The following is a 12,703-nucleotide window of genomic DNA, read 5'->3' on the forward strand; positions in this document are numbered from 1 at the left end:
CACCATGTGGAGGAGCATGTGGATCTCCTCCGGGGCAGGCGGGAATCGAACTCATGCAGAAGCGGCTTTAGAGTCTCAGTGCTGTGCTTTAACCCGCTGTGCCACCAGGGAGGGCCATTGTTTCCTGTGATTTTTGCCCACCTATTTCTAGGAACTTTTTGTTGTAGATAGAATTGTAATAGAATTTTCTACACAGACAATCATGTTGTGTACTAATAAAGGTAGTTTGATTTCTTCCTTTCCAAATCCCTATGCCTTTTCATCCCCTTGCTTTATTACATTAGTTAGAGGTTTCTGGATGATATTTAATAGGAATGGCAATAGTAAAATATTTGCCATGTTCCTCCCTTAAGGAGAAAATAGACTTTCACCATTAAGTATGCCCTTTTTATTTAGATTAGGGAGATTTCCTTCTGTCCTAGTTTGTTGAAAGATTTATCATGAACAGTTGTCCAATTCTGTTAATGCATTTTCTTCATTAATTGAGATTATCATGTGTTCCCTTTTCTTAGTCTGCCAAGGTAGTGAATTACCTTAACCAGTTTCTTAATACTGCCAACAGTATTGCATTGGGAATAAATAATACTTGATAGTGAAGTTTCACCTTTTTTAAGTTTCTGGAATACATTTGCTAATAGTTTGTTGAAAATTTGAGAGGGTCGGTATTCATATGGAATATTTGCCTGCAGTTTTCTTATAATGCCTTCAAAAACATTTTTTAACAATAATACTGGCCTCACATAATGAATTACAAAATAGTCTTTCTTTTTTATTTTCTGGAAAAGTTTGTGCAAAATTGATAATATTTCTTCCACTTTTTTAAAATGGAAGGTTTAAGTCATGAATTCACATTCTGTATTACTGACCCTCAGATCCCAGAATGGTCAATAGTTGATTTTTAAAATTTTTTCTTCTGTTATTTTCATATTGGAAAATTTCTATTGATCTATCTTCAAGTTTATGTGCTCATTCCTCTGTGATTTCATTCTAGTCATGATTTCCTCCAGTAATTTTTTTTACTGGAGTATAATAATTGCCATTTGGTTCTTTTTAACTTTAACTTTATTGAAGTAACATTGTTTTACAACATTATGTGTGAGTCAGAGATATACGATCAAATATTTTTTAGATATATAACTTCTGTTTCTGTGCCGAGAACTTCTTCTACCTTTCCTTCATTGCAAGAGTAGTTTCTTTTACTTCATGGAGGGTGGTTATAATAGCTCCTTTAAAGTCTTTGATAATTCCAACATCTGAGTTATTTTAGTGTTAGCATCTGTTTATCTTCCTTTCCTTTGAAGGTCAGTTTTCCTGGTTCTTTGTATGTTAAGCAATTTTGGATTCTGTCCTGTCCATCTTGAATATTATGTTATAGGACTTTTAACTCCTGCTTAAAATCTTCTAGATGGTGATTATATTTATTTAACTGTAAAATCAATGCAATTAAGTTTAGACTTCAATTCCCATTTCAGCTTCAATGAGTGGTGATTCCAGTGTTCCTCATTTTCAGAGCTTTTGCTTTGCTGTTTGAATCTGCCTCTCTTGTGTGCCACTTAAGGGTTAGTCTGGGACTCAAGTGGTAGTTTATATTTTAGATTAGATCCCAAAGCCCTTACTAAGTTTCTTTGGTTGTGTTTTGCAACTTGAGGATGGGCGCAGAATTTCTGCTGATTCACACACAAATTTAAGGAACCCTCTTGCCTAATTCTCTTCTGCCTGGAATTTCTCCCACACTCAGCTTCTCAGAGACCCACCTTTTTCTTATTCCTTATTCCTAGATGAGGTTCTTTCAGAGTGTTAACCACCCCTGCTGTCACACAATTTCATATGACTCACCTCTGGGGAGAAGCGGAAGAAACAAAAAGGGGGTTTCCTTCATAGTCTCTGTTAGACACTTTTCTGGTTTGTATTTTAGAGTTTCGACATCTGGAGTCTTGAGGACCAGCTGACTCTTCTTAACCTTAGCTAAACCGAGAGACAGGAAAATATTCATTCCTGTGTGCCTTTCATATGTAAATGAGAGCCACCAAGAGCTCCTCCCCTTATCACCTGCAGGTCACTATTCCCCAGCCCTTAAGGTCACCTAAAGGCCCCCAGGTCCTGAGTCTGGAAAAACTATTCATAACTCTCTTGTGACCCCACTTGGTGTGTGTGGCCTGCTTTCATCTCTTGGGAACTGTGTGTAATAAACTATCTTTTCAATGACTGTTATTTCCGGATCTGTTGACCTCACCGTACTAGAATAAAAATTAAAATCAGGGCCTCACCAGTGGTGCAGGGGTTAAAGTCTCAGCGCTATCAACCTGATGCTGGGCACTGTGCATGAGTGCTGGAGTTGGAGCCTCAGCAAGGGAGGGAGCAAAAACCCTCTAGGCACTGCAGACCTCTCCTGTCTCACCCACCACTCCCCTCAGCAGTATGTTTCTGCCTTTTCTCCTCCCCACTCTGTCTCTGGTGAATCCTCTCACCCCCTGCACCTCTGGCCTACACCAGAGCTCTTGTATGCATAAATAAATAAAAATAAATCCTAAAAAATATTTAACTCTACATTTTAAAATATCCACCAACAGTGATCTACTTTTCTAATTGCTTTACCTAGAGAGTGGAGCTTTCTTAAAATTTTTTGGTGACTATGCTGACAAAACTACTTCCCACAGCAGTGCAGTTTCACAATTAGTGGTGCTTTTGGGTCAGTCCTGGGAGGGAAACAAACTGACATTCTCTTCCTACTCTCCAGCTTGCAAGGATCATTGTCCTATCTGTTAGAAAGCTGGGGTTTACTTAGTGCTCTTGCTGTCTCTACCTATTGAGCAAAGTTGGGCCATCTTTGGGGAAAAGTCAAAGGATGAAGGGAAAAAAGCAACACTAGGAAATTCACCACTGCCCCTTGGTGCGGATTCTTCAAGTTTTGACCTCTCTTCCCCCACTTCCAACCTGCCTGCTACTATTAGCTTTCAGAAACTTCAGTTACTTTTTGTTTTGTTTCCGGTCACAGATTTTTAACTATCTTGGTGGCTAAGTAGTCACATTAGATCGTGGTGTTAATTTGCATTTTTTAGAATCATTTTTTTATCTCTCTCTTTCCCTTATATCCATATTCAACTCTTTCAACAAATCCCATCAGCTATATCTTAATAACGAACCCAACACCCAAGTTGTTTCCCCATCTCCTTTGTTAACACCATCCTACCACCTTCCTTTCATATTAAAGTAATCTCTGAACAGGAGTGTGTATTCCTGGGACCCCCAAGTGTGTTTTAGTCTCTAACCCTATTTCCCCCACAGTGGCCATAGTGATCCAAAAGAAAAGTCGTATTCTGTCACTTCTCTTTTCAAAAGCCTCCAATGGCTTCCCATCTCACTCAGAGTAAAAATATGAGTAGCAGTAATTGAACTACAGGAACCTATATAATTTACCTCCTGTTACTTTTTTCTCCTTGAGCCATGCCACTCCAGGTAAACTAGCATCTTTGTGGTTCATCAAATAAATCAAGATTATGCCTCAGACTTTTGCACTTGTTCTATCTCCCTGATTGTTCTTCCCAAAGTTGAAGAATCATTTACAACTGCCTTCAGATCTGTGCTCAGCTGTCACCTTATTTTAGAGGTATACCCTGGCTGTGTTATATAAATCAGCAACACACCAACTCCTGGCCCTCATTTTCCCATTATAGCTATTTTTCACTTAATAAGTGAACATTTTGAGAAATGAGTTGTTAGATGATTTAGTTGTAATGTAAACATCATAGAGTGTAATTACACAAACCTAGATGGTGCAGCCTCCTACACATACAGGTTTTTGTTTTTTTTTTAAGATTTATTTATTACACATACAGACCTGGGGTACAGGCCAGAGGTGCAGGGGTGGTGAGAGAGGATTCACCAGAGGCAGAGCGCGGAGCAGAACAGGTGGATTCAGGAGGTACACTGCTGAGGGGCTCAGTGGGCCAGTCAGGAGAGGTCTGCCGCACCACGTGGATCATCTGTGGGCTGGGATCTAACATGTCCTGAAGCAGCTGTGGGCTGGCTTGCAGTGTTGTGTCCTAACCAGTTTGTGCCACCAGGGAGGGCCCCACATAATAAGCTTTTTTTTTTTTTTAAAAACAATATAATAGTAGTTTATTTTTACATCATTTTGTGCCTTTTTCCATCTCAGCTGTAATCCCCGTGGGCTTCCCACCACCAATTCACCTGTGTGCCATCACCATAGTCCCCCTCCCCCATTTTTTATCTCATTCCCCACTCCACCCCCGTAAAATGTCTCTGGTATACAGTTGTTCATTATAATTTTGTTCATTATTTTCTCCCCTGGTCCTTTATACTCCTGCTATGAGTGAAACCGTCTGGTAATTTCCCTTGTCTTTCTGGCTTATTTCACTAAGCATGATCCCTTCCAGCTCCATCATACCACATACAGGTTTTATGGTGTAGTCTTTTGGGACCACAGTCATGTAATTGGTCCATTGTTGACTGGCATGTCATCACATGGTACCTGACCTATAACTCCTTTCTCCTTTACTTCCTTTATTTTCCTACCTAGCACTTATTATGACCAACATCCTATAAATATGTACTTAATTATTGTCTGTCTCTGCCAGGAAACAGTATGTTCTATGAGGACAGAGACTTTGTTTATTTGATATATTAATGGCTCTTGAAATGGTATCTGAACCATAATAGGCACTCAATGATATATTTTTAAATAAATGCATGATAAATTAACAAAATGTGTTTAGGTGCAGAAGAACAATATTGGGGAGGGGTTACAAGGTTGTGAATGGAAAGAGAAAGAAAAGAGATGAGCTCATTCCTAGGAAGAGAAACTTGGGGGAAAAATAGAAATATCTAAGGTTTCTGCTGTCCTGGAGTATGATAAGTCTTTTTCTCAGTCTTCATGAAGTAATCAGTGAAATACCCCTGCATTATAGAATTAGATCTATCTTTAGGAGACCTGTCAAAATCTTGGGTATGATAGTGTGGAGCAAGACTTAGGTTACCCCTCAGAGACCTGTCAGATGCAGGCACACATTTAACAATGCTTCATATATATGAAGGCATATTAGAGGAAGTTAAGAATTTTGGCTTCTGTACACTGGAAATGAGAGTAGAAAACATCTGCCAGGAAATGAGAATAATAACATCTGCTAGGAAATGATTTTGTTGGTCAGATCAACATTTTTTTTTCAGATAATAGAATAAAAGTGTTTCTGTAACTATAAAATTATACATAATAATGACAGGCTATCATTGTTGAAACAAACTGAAAATTATATGAAATTATTTCGTTTATCAAGAATCTTCATTTATGCTTTCAGCCATTTGTTGATTGTCTTTTAAATTTCTGGCACTGTTCTAGATGATAAGGATACCAAGATGAACCAGGGTATTATTTCCCTAGAGAAGGAAATAATTAACTACTGCTATATAATTGAGTATATCTTCGTAGCATAGCTTTCTTATCAAGTCCCCCCAACACTCATTTTACCTCCCATATTTCCTTACATAAAATATTTTCAGATCAGTCCAAGTGCACTTTTATCCTTTTTGCCTTTATACCGTTACACCAGCCCAGAACCTACTCATTGAGCAGACATGTATTTGGCTTTTTCTTTGTCCTAGGTATAGTGCTGGGTATTGGGAACATGGTGATGAACAAGACATAATTTCTGTACTCGTTGACCTGAGCCTAAGAATGGAAAAACAGCTTTCCCCTCTTTACCTGTACCCCAGGTCTGTATGCATAAATAAATCTTGAAAGAAAAAGAAGATACATTCCTAAAAATTTCATTTAAAAAAATTGAAAAGAAAAATAATTCAAACACACAGAAACAAAAACAAACTCTTAGACTCTAACCACAATATGGTGGTCACAGAAGGGAAAGAAAGGAAGGAAACAGCTTGGTGATGGACAGTGACCAGGCATTCATGATGAGTGTGGTGTGAAATATATGTCGCTGAAGTAAGAACTGTATACCTGAAACCTAGAGAGTGTTGTAAACTAATGCTACCGCCAAAAAAAAAAAAAAAGTAAGAAAGTAAAAGAGAACCCCCCCCCACTTCCACAATATGAGATAATACTATGGAGTTTGGATTTTATATTATAGACTGTGGAAAGACTAAAAACTCTAGGCAGAACACTGCACGTGTTAGGAAGATCATTTTGATGGCAATTTTTTTTTCTTTTTTAAAAGATTTATTTATTTATTCATACAGAACTGAAGTATAGGCCAGAGGTTCAAGGGTGGTGAGAGGACTCACCAGAGACAGAGTAGGGAGCAGAACCAGCAGATGGACCACGTATGTACACTGCTGAAGGGAGCAGCGGGCAAGACCGGAGAGGTCTGCCAGGCCATGTGGATGACCTCCGGGCCTGGGGATTGAACTCACAGTGAAGTGACTGTCGCTAGCTTGTAGTGTGCTGCATACTAACTTGTTGCACCACCAGGAAGAGCCGATGGCAGCTTTTTCAAGGAAGTAGAAGTGATTCTAGTGTTCCAGGTTAGAGCTGGTGGAGGCTTGAACTACAGCAATAGCAGAAGTGATGATAAGAAGTAATATCTCTAAGCCATTACAGGCCAGGATTTTACTCTCTGGCTGAGCTCTGCCTATCTTCTCCTTTCCCTCTTGCTAACAGGATAAGGACTAGTTTGGCACAGCATCCAGACCAGATCCTTAAGGCTGAGGTCTCAACTTAACCTGAAGTTCCTTTTACTGCAATGCACATAAAGGTGAAAGAAATCATTAGCAGCTTTCTGTCTGCCAAACTTCAGTAATTCTCATTTTTGTAAAAGAGTTAAAGAACACTATCCTTTACCATGCTTTAAAGGCCTTAGCCTACCTTTCCAGTCTCATTTTCCACCACCTGGCTATTCTCCAAATGCCTGTGACTAGTTACTCTTCCTAAACTTTACTCCATTCCCCACTAACTATGTCTTTATTTAAGTGGCTCTCTCTTTTCCGTCTGTGCATAGTCATAGTTGACCCATCCATAAACCTCTCCCCCCAGCCCTAGATTACTGATTCTCTTAGTTTCAGTTGTGGGGGGCTTGGGGGGTGGAAAGCACAAACTCATAGATTTGAATTATGGCTCCGCTTGTTGTTTTGCTTACTATTCTCACTAAGTATGCTTCCTAATCCAAAACGAGAATATCTATCTCATAAAATCTGGATGAATATTGAATGACAAATGCAAGTTAAAGAATTTTTAAAATGAAGCAATCTGTAAAAGCTATAACAGAAATCACAACATAGCATTTTAATTTGTGTATTTCTTCCAGTTATTAGGATATCCTATCTGGTATTAGCCTTTTTTGTAAATGTTTGATCTTAAAAAAACAAACAAACAAAAAAAACAGTCAGCTCCTTGGGAGGTAGACTGTCTTAGTCATTTTTTATCTTCTAAAGTATACGGCATTAAACTTGGCTTATGGATGATACTGATAAATGTTTACTGAATGAGTAAATAAATGATGAGAGACATAGAGAACACTGTGGGGGTTCACTTCATTTTTGGTTATTGTTTTTCCAACATCTAAAACCTCTTCTTCTGTGTGAATCTAAGTGGAGACAGGATCCTACTTCCCTCCAAGAAGCTATAGATACTGAAAGTTTTCCTTTGCTTCCTCTGGCAGCTAAGGCAAAGGCAACATGATGGAGGCTCCGTCATGACTTTGAATCTTGAAAAAACGAAGTGAAGATACAGGGGGAAGGAGTAGAATTCATTTAACGTGGCAGATCAGTGGTTCCAGCTGTGGCATCCTTAGGTCATTCCTGTGTGTGACTTTGGCTCTAACCCTGATTCTATTTTCTGAGATTGATTAGCTGATCATGTAGATATCAACAGAGGGTGAAGGTATCATAACCAGAGCTCACCAGTGATCTCCTAGCAGTTTTCAGAGAAGTCAGACCGCATTGGGTTGAAGAACAAGTGAGAGATGAGAAAGGGATAGGTCACTGTTACAGAATTTTTGCAAAGTAGTGGAAATAATAATGCCTTATACATAAGTAAGAAATTTAATATTATTATCAATTGGTAACTCCTTACTCCCATATGATTTGTATTTATAATTCCACCTCTTTTGTGGTGACTTCTTTCTACCTCTATTATACCAGTGTCCCTTCCCAAGTCTGGCACACCTGGAAGCATTGGATGTTGTTTCTTTTGGTTGTGGATGACTTGTTTTATTAGTTATATATTTTGAATGCCTTGGGTGATTCTGTCTTTTGAGGGTGGGCCATAGACATCCTCTCCCCTCACCCCAACTCCATAATCTGCTTTCCACAAAGATAAACATTTGCTTCTTGGATCAGTTCAGCAAAGCTTGCAAATTCTTCAGTTCTTAGCAAGCCCAGTACTCTCTCTGTTTAACCTCTTTGCCTCCTGTGCACCAAATTCTTGGTTGGCAGATTTGGGAGAAGAAAGCATCTGCCACTCCAAAGCTTCTAGGGTGTAACAACCCAGTTGGGGAATCTGATTTTGAGATCCTCCTTTGCCAGCCCCCACGAGTTCAGCTCTGTTTTGAGTGGGGGCTGGAGAATAATTAACACCGTCGTCCACCTGTGCAGAGGAAGATGCCTACAGCCACGCCAGCAATGATGAAACAGCCCAGGAGGATGCCCAGGACCAGTGATGTGTAGGAGCGACCTGTTTGACTTCCTGCAAAAGATGGAGAGAATTAGCCTAATGAGCATGGTCCCAAGGTGTTCCAGGTTTAAGCAAAACCCCACGGAATTTCTGCCTCAAAGGATGGAAACACCAGGTGATTTAAGCTGTACACACAGCTCTGTCCCAAATCCCCAGCCCTGGGCTTCCTGTTGTTCAAGGTATTCCTCCTTCAGGTCCATCCTTTTGCCTGGAACACACCCAACACACAAAACCAGCTTCAGCCCCATCATACCTTTTGTGTTTTTCGTGGTGATGTGTTCCTGCACGTACTGTACACAGGTGTCCTGCAGGAATTCCTGCAGTTCGTACCGAGTACGGTTGTAGGTGTTGAGCTGCTGTAGGGTGTAGGTGACCACTTTGGAGGGTGATTTGGATCCGGCTACCCACAAGGCTGTCTCTGGCTGGAAACTCACAAAAGAACTCCCGTTCACAGCCACTTCGAAGAAGACATGGGCTTTAGAGCCCTCAGGTGGCAGCTCACAGCCCAGGAAGCAGCGAACATTCAGAGGAACTGTGGATAGGGGGTTCATGTTCAGGGGGCTCTGTGGAAAGGGAGCTAGATGTGGGGAATGTCCACCAAGGGGAAGAGAATGTAGGGGAGTGTTGTGCAGTGTGTCTTGGGATAGACTGTTGGAGACTGTGAAGAGGAGTCAGGGATGATGAGGAAATAGGTCTATGAAAGGAAGGAATTGGAAGTTATATGGTGTAAGAGTGGAGGTTTTGAGAGAAGAAAAGGGATCTTTGGGGGAAAGGCGTTGAGGGTTGTGAGAGAAGTGCTGAGGAACTATCAGGGAAGTTCTGTGAAGAGAGATGGCTGGAGTTTCAGGGTAAAGTGTTGGGGTAGAAGTGGGCATGGGGGTCTTTAAGGGATAAGAATTGGAAGACTGTGGTTGGAGAGACTTCAATGAATTTTGGTGGGTCAGGGTGGATCAGGGTTTATCTAGAGGTAACACTAGCAGGAAGAAGGCTTAACTGAGGGCCAGTTAACTAGGACACCCAAGAACCCTGAAGCCCCTGGGATGTTGAGCAGTCAGCCAACCCTGCTTCATGCTCACGGTGCAGTGCCCCTCCACAGACCCGCCACTTCTTGAACCTGGCCCTTCCATAAGGCCCCACCCTCTCCCCCCTGCCCCACCCCACAGCCTTGTCCCCTGCACCCCAACTCACAGTCCAAGCGCCGCTCTTGGTGCACCAGCCTCACAAGGCCCCAAAATTGCTGCAAGTAGAGGTGTAGGTTGCGCTTCATTATTGCCCAGCTTTCAGGGTCCTGCAGGGGCTGCAGTTGGAGGATCGTGACGTTGGTGCCTGGACCTTCCAGCGTGTGCGTGGGAAGGCCCCCCAGCGACGCGTTGCCCTGATGCCACACTTGAAAGGGGTTGAGGAAGTAGGACTTCTGGATCATGTGGAAGTTCAACTGGCCTGAGGGTAGAGTCAGTGCCTTGAGCTCAGGCCGGTGTGGGAGGGTCGGTGTGTAGCAACCACAAGTAATAACCCCTTACCTGGAGGCCTAGCCACCCACTTTGTTGGCCCTTCATAAACTATAAAGTGTCCTCCCACCCTTCCTTCCATTAGACTCTCACAGTAAATGTGCCAGGAGGGCAACACAGGGATTATTATCTTTGTTTTACAGATGAGGAAACAGAGGCAGGAAGAGCAGAAGTCACTTGTTCCAGGTTAATCCAGACAGTAATCTCCTTTTTCCTCCCCCATTTCTTTTTGACCAGCAAACCCTGATCGATAGTAAAACCCCTATCTCATCTTCTGTATCTGCAAGTCCTACATCAGCCTTATCTGTTCTCATCTGCATAGGGGAAGTCACTTCCTTCCTCAGACCCTTCCCTTCATATTACATCTTCATCCCTTCTAATCTGATCTCTAATTGAGCAGGAGTCAAGATTGTGTCCTTTGCTGCCTAAAGTGTTCCAGTGAAACACTTCCCTATCAATAATAATAATAATAGTAGTAGTAGTAATAACAACAACAACTCATTATATTAAGATATTAAGTGCTTATTATGACCTGGGCACTGAACTTCATACACTTCATTACCTTGTGTGTGCTTACCTGCCAATAGTTTAATGCAGTAACTACTATTATTAACCCCAGTCTACTATTATTAACCCCAGTCTATACGGGAAACAAACTGAAATGTATGGCAGAGTCCAGGTTAGAATACAGGCAGTCCAAGTTCAGCATTCTTAGCCACTCAGCTATCCTGCCTCCCCATTGGCTATCTGTCCATACAATTAAGTGAAGGTAATTAGCCGAGCATTCAAGTTGCCAGCTACTTTTTTCCACCCTCTTCCCTATGCTTATATTTATCAAATTACTGGAACTCCTCTTGCTGTTTTTTAACTGACTTGTGACTAGTATGTCAAGATTGCTCTGCCTCATGCTTTAAGACCCAGCTAAACTGCCCTCTACTTGTAGTTTTCCTGATGCCTCCTTCTTTCTACCCTCCCAGATATGAGAGGGTCTGTTTCAATAAGCCCAGCTTCTTGACTCTTTCCAAATACACAGGCTACACTGGACTCCTCTAGGCTATTGAACTATGTCTGGTTATTGCTGTTTCCTGTCCTCCTACAAAATTGGTGTCCTGAGAATGTTCCAGGAGGAAATATATCTGAGGTTGTAAATGTGTGTGTTCCACTTTTGCATTTGAGAAGTCATGCTCTACATCTGCATGTGTGACTAAGTATATGTATATCTGTATTGGTAACCTTCAACAAGGGTTTTAACTGCTCTGAGGCCTGGTCTCCTCCTCTGTACAATGGAGATAATATTATCCTCCTTGTGGGGTTTAAGTAAGTAAATTGATCATTTAAACATGGTGAGCTTCCACAAAGACCTGATTATTATTTGAGGGGGGAGACTGAAGCTATAGAGATGGTGGGAGAAAAGAGAGAAATTCCCTCTATAATTACTTTCTACTTAAATGGAGTTATTTCAGGTATCTGATATCCCGAGTTCTTCTACAGACCACAGCTCCTCTGCCCCTGGCCCCTGCAGAGAGGGCAGGAAGGAGTTATGCCTCACTGGCTGTCTACCCTGGGTCTTCCTTCACCTTCTCTATACTTCCTTCTGTCTCACACATCTCAGCTCCAGCTTCCCCCAAAAGTCTTCCATCCATTCTCCCAGTATCTTCCCATTCCTTCCAGCTGTCATCTCATCTCTTAGTCTCCTCCTATCTTTCCTAAACTCACTCACTCCACCATCCACTCCAACCTTACCCCCTCTCACCCTCTCCTGGAGGCTAATTTCCTCACCCTTTCAACTTGCCCCCTTTCCATTTTGCCAGGCCTGTATCCTTCCACCTCTTCCATCTCCCCCCTTCCCATCATAGGTGAACTGTGTACTTCCTCGCCTTGATTTTGGGACACAAGCCAATCCCCAGAACCCTGCCTGTCCTATAGAGACACCCAGCGGACAGCAGACAGACACTGGGAGAGGCTCTCCTCTGGTCTCACCCATGTACCAGACAGGCAGAGAGTTCTCCAGTACCATCCCAAGGCGGGACATGTGCCCCGGACTCACCATCTGAGGCTTCCTGGTTACAATGGACCCAGCCAGGCAGGAGCAGTAAAAACAGCAATGGGAGCAATGTTGTCAACATCCTGGGGCTGAGGTTCTTGACCCCACCTGGTTTTGGCAAGCTGGGGGGCTCCCGCAGGCTTCAGCCTAGGGGAAAGTGAAGTGAGGACTGCCTTGGAAGAGGAGGAGGCTGATCTGAGAAGGCTGGAAGCTGGCCAGTGGGATAGGAGGAGAAAGAGAGCGTCAGACTTATAAAGTGTTATTCCTACTCTGTCTCATTTCCTATTAGGGGGCCGGTCTCCCTTTAGCCCTCCCCCTGCTCCGCCCTGCATTGCACGCTCCAGCCCAGACCTGCCTTTTCCCTTTTCCCAGGGCAGCTTCCGAGGAACACTAGGAACACGGAGGAGCGGAAAAGGGGGAGAAGGGCTGAGAAAGAAGCCCTGCCCTCGCTGAGTCAGGGGGTGTGGCATCTACTTTTAACTTAAGAGCTGATGGTGGGATGTAGGA

General features: G+C 42.4%; 1 protein-coding gene across 1 annotated transcript; it reads right to left on the reverse strand.

Annotated features, from left to right (window-relative positions):
* Positions 1-8,055: 8,055 nt before the first annotated feature.
* Positions 8,056-12,398, reverse strand: PROCR (protein C receptor, endothelial). The gene is made up of 4 exons (XM_004687254.2): positions 12,200-12,398; positions 9,833-10,084; positions 8,898-9,176; positions 8,056-8,656 (listed from the first exon to the last, which is right to left on the reverse strand). Exons 1-4 carry the CDS (start codon positions 12,276-12,278, stop codon positions 8,541-8,543), a joined length of 726 nt encoding a protein of 241 aa, XP_004687311.1. The 5' UTR covers positions 12,279-12,398; the 3' UTR covers positions 8,056-8,540.
* Between the last annotated feature and the right edge of the window lie 305 nt (positions 12,399-12,703).

Source organism: Condylura cristata, unplaced genomic scaffold (assembly GCF_000260355.1).
Source record: "Condylura cristata isolate star-nosed mole 26May11 unplaced genomic scaffold, ConCri1.0 scaffold00022, whole genome shotgun sequence".
Lineage (NCBI taxonomy): Eukaryota > Metazoa > Chordata > Mammalia > Eulipotyphla > Talpidae > Condylura > Condylura cristata.

What these genes read in the sequence shown, in the direction of transcription:
- PROCR (XM_004687254.2), bottom strand. Translation starts at nt 12,278, where the DNA reads ATGTTGACAACATTGCTCCCATTGCTGTTTTTACTGCTCCTGCCTGGC. An exon ending in CCAAGAGCGGCGCTTGGACT is followed by an intron (nt 9,177 to 9,832) that starts GTGAGTTGGGGT and finishes CCCTATCCACAG; the next exon opens with TTCCTCTGAATGTTCGCTGC. An exon ending in CACCACGAAAAACACAAAAG is followed by an intron (nt 8,657 to 8,897) that starts GTATGATGGGGC and finishes CATCTTTTGCAG; the next exon opens with GAAGTCAAACAGGTCGCTCC.